Raw genomic sequence first — 13,861 nt, forward strand, 5'->3', positions numbered from 1 at the left:
CAGTTTTTTGTTTTTTTTTGTAGTGCTGTCAAGGGTTGCCAGCTACTCTTATTTTTTCCAGCTGCTTGTTTTCTTCTTCGTTTCATTGGGGATTTTAAGCATGGACGGCTATCAGGATGGTAACAATGACCGGGGGAAAAAATCAAGCTGTAGCTATGTGAATTAGTCACCTAGCAACAACACACCGAAGTAGAATAACAATTTATACTGGAATAAAACAAACAAAAAAAAAGATAGATATTACTTATAGCATTGTAGATGAATAACAACTTATGGCTTTCTATGAAGTAATGTCTCATTCATTTTCTATGAAGGATACATTTAAAATTAATTCTGAACATCTGTATCATCTTATAATGCACTTATAAAGCACTATGCAATCTATACACTATGCATTTTTGTCATACAGTACAATGATGCATTGTAAGTACTGTTCATAACACATTATAACACCAATATAAAAGAAACCGTTATGTCACAAAGACTGCTTATAAATGCATCGTTATGCCTTAGAAATGCATTATAACATGTTGCACATGTGTTTATAAGGCATAATGATGCATTTATAAGCAGTCGTTGTGACTTATTAATGTTTTTGGCATTATTATGTCACCAAGACTGCTTATAAATGCATCGTTATGCGTTTATAAATGAATTATAACATGTTACACATGTATTTATAAGGCATAACAATGCATTTATTAGCATTTTTTGTGATGTAATAATGCCAAAACGTCTGCTCCGGGTTGTCTAGTGAGTCAGTGAAGTTGTAAATAAATAAATAAATAAATAAATAAATAAATAAATAAATAAATAAATAAATAAGCAGTCTTTGTGACATAATAATGTCTTTGGCATCATATGTCTCCAAGACTGCTTGTAAATGCATCATTATGCATTATGAATGAATTATAACATGCTACACATGTATTTATAAGGCATTACAATGCATTAAAAGCATTGTTTGTGACCAATAGTAATGTTTTTTTGCGATATTGTATGTCACACAGACCGCATATAATTTTGTCTTGACTTATAAATGATATGTTACGTATGTGTTAGTTCACAAAAATGTGACCATGAATTTGACTTAGAAGAAATGTGAAAAGACACCAGGAATTTAATTCGAACACTTCAGACTTGTTGATAAAGGAAAACTTTATTAATTAATCCAGTCAGAGAGACGTCGTGGATCCGAACTCTTTTCAGTTTCACGAGCCATTTCGAAAAACATTAAATAAATTTTTTCTTCTGTGCAACAATAATTGGCTGGATTATTGGCTGGATTCCAAATGGCTTCCTCCACCCTACAGAAGTGCACTACATAAATAATATTATAAATACTCCCAAAGCCTATGTAGTGCACTATAGGAAGCCATCTGGGATTCAGCATTAGGTTTCAGCTTTCATCTAGATATCCAGCTATTTAAATAGCATTTGAGGTTGCTTAGTTTATGAATAATTTAGAGTAAAGCATGCAAACACACACACACACACACACACAAACACACACATAAAATGTACACTGATGTACAGACAAGAACAAAGCTGTTTTTTAATCTCATGATTATCTTAATGAGAGATTTACTCATACTGAAAAAAAAAACATACAAAAAGCGACAGGTTCTCTCGACACCAAGCAACGCACAAATTAGCACAGGTTTCATTCCAGCCACCATCGCATCCCCGGCAATACCTGTGCTTTAGTCCCTGGTGTGGAATGTATGACAGGAAACGGGGTGTGTGTGTGACAGAACCCAATCAGCGGTGTGACATTTCAGCCAGGACTCAGAGCCACACTTGAGCACTGAAAAGCAATCAGTCCAGATTCAGCCCTATTCACTCACACACACACACACATATACACACACACACACAGCACTCATGACAGAAACACACCGCCACCTGCTTACATGCTGATCCGAATATATTAAAGTTATATAAAATAAAATACATCTATTTTAATTTGGGCCACTCTTTGATAAACATGCGAGTGTGGGTGGAGAAGATGGAGAAGAAAAGGAGAGCATGTGTGACTGCCAGCATCAACACAACAGTACACGCACACACACACACACACACACTCACACAAACACATGAACATACACACTAGAATTTTTCTACTGCAGTAATGCTACAGATCTGTGAGAAAGTCTTTCTTTCTTTCTTTCTTTCTTTCTTTCTTTCTTTCTTTCTTTCAGATAAACACCAAATGTTGGTGAACGTTTTAGTTGTTGGTGAAGCTTAACTGGTGTAACTACCCACAGAACCTTCACTTTTTCACACCTTTTCGTCCACACCTTTTGCCAAGTTTGGTTTAGTTTCACACTTCCACATAATTAAATGGACCAAAGACAAAAATAAATAAATCAATAAAATATTAGTCCAGGGCTGAAAATATCCTCGTAAGAAACAACATGAAAACTGTGGTAGCTTAATGGTTAAGGTGTTGGACTACCTATCGGAGGTCCACCAAATGTCCACCACTGGGCCCCCTGAGCAAGGCCCTTAACCTTCAGTTGCTCAGTTGTATAAAAAAAATATCGCTCTGGATTAGGGCGTCTTCCAAATGCTGTAAATGTAAAAATCTCCTTGACTGATAGGAGACAAATGCAAGTGTGAAGTATTTAATTAAATGTGAGAGACATGTAAACAATGACTAGGACGGCGTAACATAAACAAACACTAGACAAGCATGATATACCGACCAGGCATAACATTATAACTACCTGCCTAATATTTTGTGTTGGTCCCCCTTTTGCTGCCAAAACAACCCTGACCTGTCATTCACTGTGTATTCTGACACCTTTCTATCAGAACCAGCATTAACTTCTTCAGCAATTTGAGCAACAGTAGCTCGTCTGTTGGATCGAATCACACGGGTCAGCCTTCACTCCCCACGTGCATCATTGAGCCTTGGTCATCCATGACCCTGTCGCCGGTTCACCACTGTTCCTTCCTTGGACCACTTTTGATAGATACTGACCACTGCAGACCGGGAACACCCCACAAGAGCTGCAGTTTTGGAGATGCTCTGATCCAGTGGTCTAGCCATCACAATCTGGCCCTTTGTCAAACTCGCTCAAATCCTTACGCTTGTCCATTTTTCCTGCTTCTAACATCAACTTTGAGGACAAAATGTTCATTTGCTGCCTAATATATCCCACACACTAACAGGTGCCATGATGAGGAGATCATCAGTGTTATTCACTTCACCTGTCAGTGGCTGATGGGATTTCATATTCATCACAACCATGACAAACCATGTGCATAAACAAATTACCTGAGCATGGAGGACCCAAAGCTGGTGCTAAATAAACTTATAGATAATTATATAAATATTTATTGTGTTTTGTGTCAGTTCAAGAGATCAAGATCACATGTTATTGCTTCTCAGTTTGTCCCTTGCCACCTGAAAAATAAATAAATAAATAAATAAATAAATAAATAAAAGCTACAAAAAACCCAGCTTCTTTGATTCAGAGTCAGATCACTTGCTGAATCTTACTGATCCAAACTCAAGTGATTAAAGCTCTTGGTTGCTGATTAGAAGATCAGGGTTCAAGCCCCAGCATTGCCAAGCTGCCACCGTTGGACCCTTGAGCAAGGCCCTCAACCCTCCCCCTGCTCTAGGAGCGCTGCATCATGGCTGACCCTGTGCTCTGACCACAACCCTCTAAGGATGGGATATGCAAAGAGAATTTCACTGTGCAGTAATGTATATGTGACAAACAAAGGCTACTTAACTAACTAAATGAGACGGACTTGTTGGACTTGTTGTTTTCACACCTGTGTAGCTGCATCTCAAATTTCATGACTTCTGCACTATTGTGTGCCATTGTGTGGTAGAAAAATTGAGTTGTGTGTTCACCAGACTGAACAGTCCATCAAGGTGATGCAATTATTCATGTGTGGAATGTTGGACATTTCATACACTCAACACTCGCAGCTCTGCTTACGTATCAGAAAAAGGGCAGGGCTACCAGGTGTTGATGCTGGATGACGCATGCCTCCGGTGGACGTATATTTGAAACTGGGAAACTGGGGAAGGTTATACTTCCAGTTAAAAAAAAAACAAAACAAAAAAACTTCCATTGGAGATAAAATGACACATCTAATATACACAAGAGACTAGAGTGTATAGTGTAAGTGTGTGGGGTGTGTAGTGCATCATTTCGGACTTTGTGTTGTGTTCTCGTCTGCCTCAAGAACCACACTAGGGTTTCATTCTGCACTTGTAAGCAGCCTTAAAAATGCCTGTGAAGTAGACGTCTAACCCTTCTGTTTGTATTATTATTTCTAGGGGACTCTAACACGTGCTCGGACTGAACTGAACCCTGATTATCTGGACCTGCGCTCTAGAACTGACCTGAACCCTGAATACTGGACCCCGTGTACGCCGCTGGTGAGTAAGCAAAGCAGCCGTGTCTAAAATCTGTGAAACGGACCAATACACACAGGATGTAGACGTGATAGAATAATTAAAGCCACAGTGATGGAGTTCTGTCTTGTAGGCAGATGAATAGGAATTTAGAGGACATGAGTAAAATGAAAATGGCCGCACTGTGACCTTCTCTTAGGCTTTTTATCCTATATTTCTGGCTAATATTGTTTAAAGAAAAAAGAGTTAAAGTTTAATTAGTCACAAGCTGCTCCATGCACATGTATCGACACACATCACGCCCACTCGCCGCTCTCGCGCCGCTCTCTCTCGCCGCTCTCGCACCGTCACCACGGGCTCAGCTGTGTCGATTGGGTTTGCTTGGGAACTTTTCACAGCTCATTTCTGGAAACGAAAATGAAGACACTGGGAGACTGCGAGCTGAAATTGAAGCGTTTGGAGCTCTGGAGACATGAGTGACATTTTGAGCTCTTAATGAGTCCAGTGCAGTGCTGAATACACTCATGGTTTGACTCTTCTTCAAGTTTTGTCAAATGTCACTTGTATGTTGTGAGAGCACTGCTGCTATTCGTATTATTACTGCTTCTTCTTCTTCTTCTTCTTCTTCTTAGCCAGATTTCAGTGTTGCCTTTAGCCTGTAGCATTTGTTCCATTCAAACTTTATTTGGTGATGTGATTTTTTTTTTTTTTTATAATCTGCTGCTAGCGATGCGGCTTCACAGCTCCAGTGTCTCTAGTGGAATCCTGAGCTCAAGTTTCTGGAATGTTCTCCTTGTGTCTGTGTGGGTTTCCTCCAGGTGCTTCTTTTTCATTCCACCACCAAAAAACATGCTAGGAGGTGGATTAGCGATGTTTGTTTGCCCTGTGTGTGGGTGCATGGCCCCTTGACATCTTCTCCAGGGTGTATTCCTGTCTCCCAGTGTTCCCAATAAGCTCTGAATCCATTGCATTCGTAATCAGGATAAAGTGCTTACTATAGATGAATGAATGAATGAATGAATGAAAATGAATGAATGAATGAATGAAAATATTTTTTCTTTGAAATGAAAATAGTTTCAGTTGTAACAAACATTTCTTTTGAAGTCAAGTGAACAGAATGTTTGGAAATTTAAATTCCAACCACCACATGATGATGTCATAACAAATGATGCAGCAACTGACCAATCAGCACCTTAGTGTAATCTGTCTTTATATAATCTCTATCTATCTATCTATCTATCTATCTATCTATCTATCTATCTATCTATCTATCTATCTATCTATCTATCTATCTATCTGTCTGTCTGTCTGTCTGTCTGTCTGTCTGTCTGTCTGTCTATCTATCTATCTATCTATCTATCTATCTATCTATCTATCTATCTATCTTAATCCCAACTAATCCCATCTGAGTCAAATGTATCTTCATAGCACTTCCATTTTTTTGTTTTTCATTTATTTATTTATTTATTTATTTTTATTTTTATTCGTTCCAGCCCACACTTTTCATCAGGAAGTGTACATCTAATTAAGAAAACTAAAAATGGTGTAATTGAGATTTTAACACCCGTAATGACTCTCTAATGTAATTTGGCAGACACGGCTCGGTCCTAGCAGGACACGCTGTGCCAGAACAATCACATCAGTCAGCAGTTTTAACACTGCAGGTGTCTGGAGGAGTTTTTTTGGAAAGGCAGCACTCTACAAATTACTAATAACCAAAGTGTTTTATTTTTTTAACCATATATATATATATATATAATTAAAAGAAATCTCCCTGAAACACTACAAATCTCATTTAATTCACAAGCACAAGGTTCTTTTAAAATGTCAAACTTAATAGCTGATCATAGGTTAATTCAACTTTAGTGTCGTTCATGCAGAATTGTGTGCATGTGTGTGTGTGTGTCCACCCCTCCCTGTGTGTGTGTGTGTGTGTCCACCCCCCACACACGTTCAGTAAAAAGAGAACAGAGCTGTCAATGCCATCTGTTTTTTTTGTTACTTAATAAAACCCTGAATTTCTTTTTTTTTGGTCCAATCTCATTATTCGGTGGGGGAAAATGAGTAAAACACGCACTTTCTTCTGTTGCTATCATAAGTAAGGAATAAAACCATACTTTTGTGAGCATGCCGTAATAGGAAAATAATCAAAGGCGTGATGATACGATGTTGTGTGATGTGAAGCAGAATTATTATTACCACTACTACTACTACATTATTTTCCTTATAACTTCTATCAAAGCATGATGCCAATGATTTCTTTCTTTCTTTCTTTCTTTCTTTCTTTCTTTCTTTCTTTCTTTCTTTCTTTCTTTCTTTCTTTCTTTCTTTCTTTTCTTATAACAGCACTTCCTGTTTTCACTCGTATTTTGGTGGCTGTATCCACTAGATCCTTCATAAGCATCTCTTTTTCTGTCTTTAGTGAAGTTAATAAGACAAACAAACAAACCTCGTAGCTTGTCTTGTTGCTAAGAAACCACAAACTCCTCTGTCCTGGAAACTTTGCTGTGGTTGGAAAGTTGAAACCTCTGATACTGGAGACTTCTTCCAAAAGTATCGACTAAACATCACCTTTAGAGAAAAATGTAACATTTACATTTACAACAATTACAATCATGGGCGTCGCTAGGCTTTAGCCCCCCTAACATTTCTACTCAGACCCCCATAAAAATTCTACGATTCTCCATAAACTGTAAACAAATTGGTGATCACCTCAGTCCACTTTAAATTTCATATGAAATGGCGGCAGACGTCAGCTCCTCCCCGTTCTTCAATCTGCAGACCGCAGTGTCGCAGGACGAGGATCAGAGGACAAGTATGTGTGTGTGTGTGTGTTTGTGTGTGTGTGTGTGTGTTTGTGTGTGTGTGTTTGTGTGTGTGTGTTTGTGTGTGTGAGATCAGGAAGACTCGTATTTGGCTTGTTCTCAAATGTTATGCACATCTATGCAATACAGTGGAATGCTGCAATAGGTTTAGCATCCTACCCTATCTATCTATCTATCTATCTATCTATCTATCTATCTATCTATCTATCTATCTATCTATCTATCTATCTATCTGTCTGTCTGTCTGTCTGTCTGTCTGTCTGTCTGTCTATCTATCTATCTATCTATCTATCTATCTATCTATCTCTCTCTCTCTCTCTCTCTCTCATTGGGGGCTGAGCCCTCCTTAAATGCAAATCCTAGAATCACCCCTGATTACAATTATGTGAAGTTTTCACCACACACTATTATTTAGTTGTTACTATTGAAATAATATTGTAAGTGAGTTTGGAGGTTCAATTCAATTCATTTGTATTTATTTGCACAGAGTTTTTAACAATAGACATCATCTTAAAGCAGCTTCACAGAAATATAAATAAGTTTAAAACTGAAATTTATATCTTTATCTCTAATAATCAAGCCCTAAGAGGCAGTGGTCAGGTGATGAAAACCTTCCTGAGGCTGAGGATGTGCTGATTACGATTCACAGGAGATGGAGGTAGCTACCTTAAAATACTAACACTTACAGCTCTGGGTTACTGATCAGAAGGTCAGGGGTTCAAGCCCCAGCACAGCCAAGCTGTCACTGTTGGGCCCTTGAGCATGGGCCTTAACCCTTTCTGCTCCAGGGATGTTGTATCATAGCTGACCCTGTGCTCTGACCCCAGCTTCCTAACAGGTGAAGAAAAGAAAATTTCAGTATGCTGTAATGTATATTTGACAAATAAATTCTTCTTTTCTTCTTCTTCTTCTTCTTCTTCTTCTTCTTCTTCTTCTTCTTCTTCTTCTTATCTGCAGTCTGATTTTAACATCATATCCTTTTATTTATTTATTTTTTCTCACCACCGTTGCCTCAGGCTGGCTCATTAGGAATAAATCTAAATAGAATTTTAAACTTTTGATTCTAAATTCTTATATTTCTATAAAACTGCTTTGAGACAATTTTCATTGTTAAAACCGTTATCTACATAATATAAAAGTTCAATTAAAAATCTCGTGTGCTGTGCTTGATTTAATTATCATGTGTGCTCTATTTAATTGCGAATAAAATCACAAATGATTTACAAATCTGTAGAGTTAAATTGGAAAGCGTATATTTCACAGGGACGTCATTTATTTATTTATTTATTTATTTATTTAGTTAGTTAGTTAGTTACCCCCACACAACTTTTACAAAATATTTATTTAATCAATTACTTTAAATTATTTTTTTAATTAATCATTTAAATAATTTATAAAATGATTAAAATATAACCTTAATGATAAGAGAAAATAAGCATTATAATTCTAAATTATATTATAATTAATAAATAATTAAATTATTTTTTATTTTATGTTTTAGTGTAATTTAATGATACTGCAGTTTCAGTGTCCTCTCATATCAGGATAAAGCTTGTATCTTGGATTTAGTATATCATCTGCTTATGACAACTATCTTGTCCTTTTCCATTACACAATACACACACGTGTGTGAGATGAAAACTTAGTGTTGATTTTGGAATACAGTTGTGTTTTAATTCCCTGTAACCTTTTACATCCGATTCAACTGGCATTTATATATCACATTTTATTTAGATTCGCTCTGACCACCTCTGACCGCTGCACTAGATCTTCATATGAGGTTAGAATGAACGCACACACACACACAGTGATATGCTTCTCCCTGCTGGTCCTGACAGATTTAGCTGTGTTTCGATCGTGTGTGTTTTAGAATATTTTAGTGCTTGTTTCCTCTCTGATCCTTTTTCTGTAGAATTCTGTAAATACAGAGCAACTGGGATCAATATTCACAACACACACACACACACACACACACACACACTGCACACTGTGCCGGAATGCTACCAGCTTTGTGTGTGTGTGTGTGTGTTTGTGTGCCACCCACAGAGTCTGCAGTGTGTGTAGGTGTGAGAAAAAAGATGAGTAAATGGAAGCTGAGTGACGAAGAAAAGAGGGGACAGTGTAACGATGAAGAGGAAACAGTGAAAGAAAAGTGCTGTGTGTGTGTGTGTGTGTGTGTGTGAAGATCATGATGCCTATTGGAGATGATGAGAGCTGCCACTCAACAAAATGAACTAGGAAAGACAGACGGACACACACACACACACACACACTTTACTGATCAAGAAATATCTACATGTATTACTACACGTGTACCCATTCTTTTCATCCTTCCTTCCTTCCTTCTTTTCATCCTTCCTTCCTTCCTTTCCTTAGAATAAGGAGTAAACTTGATGACTCTCTCTCGCTCTCTCTCTCTCTCTCTCTCTCTCTCATTCTGTGTAATGACATGAGACAGAACGAAGCTTGGTATTGTTTTGCCAACTTTTTGTCCTTCCTTCCTTCCCTCCGTCCTTCCCTCCTTTCTTTTCTTCCTTCCTTTTCTCTTCCCTTTCTCCCTTCAGAAGACCTGATTAGATTTTGGAAAGGATCCAAATGGCCTCAAGGTCACAGCAAAGTCAAACATCTGAAATAGTTTTCCTTCAGTGTGTCTGAAGTAAATTTAAGATCGGAATTAATTAAACACGAAGCACGGATCAGACATGCTAGCTCTGAGTTGGACTTTTCATCCACAGTGTCTTAATTAATCAAAATAAATGATTTAATTAAAATAAATAAAGAACTGAACAGTCAAGGTACAGAATTTCCGCTTGAATCTTACCATCTGCTAAAGCCGTCACGTTCGTGATGGAGATATTGTTATAGCCACGCCCTCCTCACAGAACAATCCTCGTTATTTCTGGCAGGATTTAAACGCAGCACATCTGTCTAACATCAGAACAGAGTGGAAATAAAAGCATCTGCGGGAATTTCTAATAGAATTGAAAGCAGTTCTATTAAAACTATCAGTGGGTGGACTTTTCAAGCCTTAAAAACAAAAGTTCTAAAAGGATCATTCCACTTAGTGTTTAATCCTCAAACCAAATCTAAAGCAGGTCATTTGGACGGAACGGGAAGAACAGGGCGAGAAGAAGAAGAAGGCTGAGAGAGCACGGCACTGCGCTACACGCAGGAACACGACCCACATCCGTTAATACGGTGTATCGCTCTTTTTAGCGTCCTCCGGAGAATCAGGACTAATATTTGTCATCGCCGTCCATTTTAATAAGCGTCGAGCCTCTCTCTCGCCGTCTCCTCTGTTGCTGTGGGATCTGCAGGATTTGATTGAAAAGGTGTGAGATTTGCTTTCATACCCCCTCAGGATCGGAGAGAAGATCCGGTGATAGACAAACGTGATACACACTTCAGAGTGAAAAGGTTTCACACCTCGAGCTGTTATGGGAGAGGAGCAAAACTTAGCGTTATTAAATCTGACTGAAACTTTAAGCACTGGCTATATTTTACATCATGAAATCATCTTTATAATAAAGAGATTTATTTGAGATTTTTCTCAGGATGCTTTTTCGATAGCCTCGCTTTAGGAAGAGCTTGAAAACTCTTTTTACCAGAAAGAAAAAAAAAATGGAAGTTTGCTCATGCATTGAATTTCTTTGTCATGTCAGACTCCTCAGTGGTGTTTAATATGAAGCTCATATGAAAGTAGACACTCTGTGCTTTAAGAATTTGTAGTCCCCCCCCAGCTTACTAGGGGGAATATAATCATTGAAAAATTCCATGACACAAACGAAAACTTTTTTTCCCCCCACAGAAACTTTTGTATCTTCAAAGTAAATGTTGATATCAAACCCATTTCTGCTCTCTGAGATGCCCCAAGTGCTTGTTCATAAGGAACTAAAATTTAAAGGTGTTTATCTTCAACCACTAAAATTCTGTTTAAGGTTATCCAACAGAGGGAAAAACACACGTCTAAAACACACTGAAAGCCAACAGACTCATTTTCTGTCAGACCAGAAAAACATTCATTTCTTTATACTGATTGAAAATATCAAATAAATCAACTGGTGGAAAGGGTTAGCTTGTATGGTATATTTTCTTTAAAACCCTATTTCTGCTCAAACCCCATTGTTTCCTCATTGCTTCATGTCCAAAAAAAACACCATTTTCAAAATATAAATATGTAAAATGGGTCATTTGGACCTGGGCAGCACGGAAGAGTTAATCTCAGCTGCCGTTCCAGAGCACAGTGATTAGCATGGCCTGATTAGCGAGAGCGAAGTTCCTCGTTCCTATTAGCAGCTGTACACAGCAGCAGCTGCTTAAACTCCCACAGAGAGTCCAGACCTTATTTCCACAAATAAGATATTAAACACCTGCACGAGTCACGGTTCTCGCTTAAAACAATCTACTTTAGAAAAGTTTCTCAGTTGTCTGAGTGCAAAAAAAAAAGAAATACATCTGGTTCTGCGACGATTGTAATCATGTAGATGCTATTAAAGGGAATTAATTAACAGGCAAATCAGCTAAGAGTTGATTATTGCTTATTATCCTACTATTATTACAGATGTCTGAAAGAGTTAGCTGTCTCAGCGTTTGTTTTGATCGATGGGATCGTAAGTGGACAGCGGAGACGCGTAGCCGTTCACACCTGGTGTTAGAAACATGTCTCTAGTGACCACTTACGATTGGATTTCATACATCACTTCTGCTGGAGAGAGGCTGTCATGCACATTTATCGCATCAGACTTCTGCTGCAGGTATTTTCAAGCAGAAGTGTCCTGTGAATCTGATCTCATGTATCTCACACGTGGTGTGGTCTGTTAACAAAGGATATAAAGGAACATGAGATTAGATGACGAATGAAAAGCAGTTGTTACAGCATCTTTAGACATTTGCCTAGCACTAAGCACTGGTGAGTCCAAATAGTCTCACAGTGATTACATGTACTTGATGTACATGTGATGTGGTTTGAGTAATCTGATCAGAATGCGTCTTTGAGATTCATTTTATTCCGGCAACAACTTTACTCAGTGCTGACCATTTACATCTGATCGACTAGGACACATCTGATCACACCTGTTCAGCATATCTGATCACCTGCTCACTCAAGACACATTTGATCATCTGATCATCCAGGACACATCTGACAACCTGATCACCCTGGAAATATTTTATCACCTGATCAACCAAGACACATCTGATCACCTGATCACTCAGGACACACCTTAGTATACACCTTTACTTATTGCTGACCATTTACCTCTAATCACCTCTACACTCAGGACATATCTGATCACCTGAACACTCAGGATATATCTGATAACCTAGGACACATCTGATCACCAAATCACCCAGGACATATCTGATCACCTAGTACATATCTGATCACCTAGTACATATCTGATCACGCAATACATGACATGACCTTGACAATAATACCCATAATACCCTTTGGTAAGCATTGGTATCTTGTCAAAGATAGAAAATTAGACAAGAACATTCTTTGAATTCCAGAAACAAACAAACACACATACACACACTCACACACACACATATACGTGTGTTTGTCTGTGTAATTGTGGTTCATAATCTAATAATCCAAAATTAGATGCTAATGATGTTTATTTCCAATAAAATGCTGACCAATGAGAAGAAAGCAAGCAGTAAGCAGTATAAATAATATAGTGCACTGTGAGGTTAGACAATTATCTTGCTATGAAAATTTAATACTGGTACAACCCTTGTGGACAGCGGATCATCATGTCCTGGAGGAAGTGTTTTCTCTCTCTCTCTCTCTCTCTCTCTCTCGCTCTCTCTCTCTGTATTTACCAGAGTTTTCATTGTGATGCTATTGTGGTAGAGAGATAGTGTATGAATTATGCATTGCTGTGAAAGATGGATTGGAGGAAATGGATCCGTTTTCTAAGTAAAGGCTAGAGCTTCTCCTGGGACAGCGCACTGTAAGGATACATTACAGCTTGGCCAAAGATTGAGAGATGGTGAATGGCTATAAAAAAAAAATTCAGCTTGCGGGATGAGCATTAGCATAAATACAGGAATTACAGTGATAAACTGGACGATGATTCAATATTAATATCTGTGTTTACAAGTGGAACAGATTGCGCTTGCATATCCGCCACTTATTCGCTGATGCTGTTGTTTTTAACCGAAAGCCTGAGTTGGCTACCAAGAACTGTTTAAGAGTTATCGTTAACTGTACTCTTTTATTAAGATCTATTTTTAGGGAGGAAGGAATACAGAAATGTAAACAAGAGATACAGCAAAATAGAATGAGAAAACAGAAAAATTGGAATGAGAAAACTAGCAAACAGATTTTTCGGTGCGACTCAATGCTTCATCCATCCAGCCATTTTCTGTACCACCTTTATGACACAGGGTCATGTGGAACCTCAAGTCTATCACAGAGCAGAAGGCATGGGAGAGCCTGGACAGGGTTACAACCCATCAACCTGTCACATGCCACAATCACATGCTGTAATTACCATTTAGACAATTTAGAGATGATAATCAGTGTACAATGCATGTCTGGTAAAGGAAATCCTGGTAAAGGAGAACCTGGAGGAAACCTTTAAGCACATGCAAACTCCATGCATACAGGATGGAGGTGAGAATCAAACCCCCAATTCTGGATGTGTGA

General features: G+C 38.2%; 1 protein-coding gene across 1 annotated transcript in view; it reads left to right on the forward strand.

Annotated features, from left to right (window-relative positions):
• Positions 1-13,861, forward strand: part of LOC131361372 (protocadherin-9) — a 232,219-nt gene that overhangs the window by 103,426 nt on the left and 114,932 nt on the right. Inside the window, exon 3 of the mRNA XM_058402431.1 lies at positions 4,304-4,405. Coding sequence (XP_058258414.1) covers positions 4,304-4,405 — 102 coding nt within the window. The remainder of the gene's footprint in view (positions 1-4,303; positions 4,406-13,861) is intronic.

This window comes from Hemibagrus wyckioides, linkage group LG11, assembly GCF_019097595.1.
Source record: "Hemibagrus wyckioides isolate EC202008001 linkage group LG11, SWU_Hwy_1.0, whole genome shotgun sequence".
Lineage (NCBI taxonomy): Eukaryota > Metazoa > Chordata > Actinopteri > Siluriformes > Bagridae > Hemibagrus > Hemibagrus wyckioides.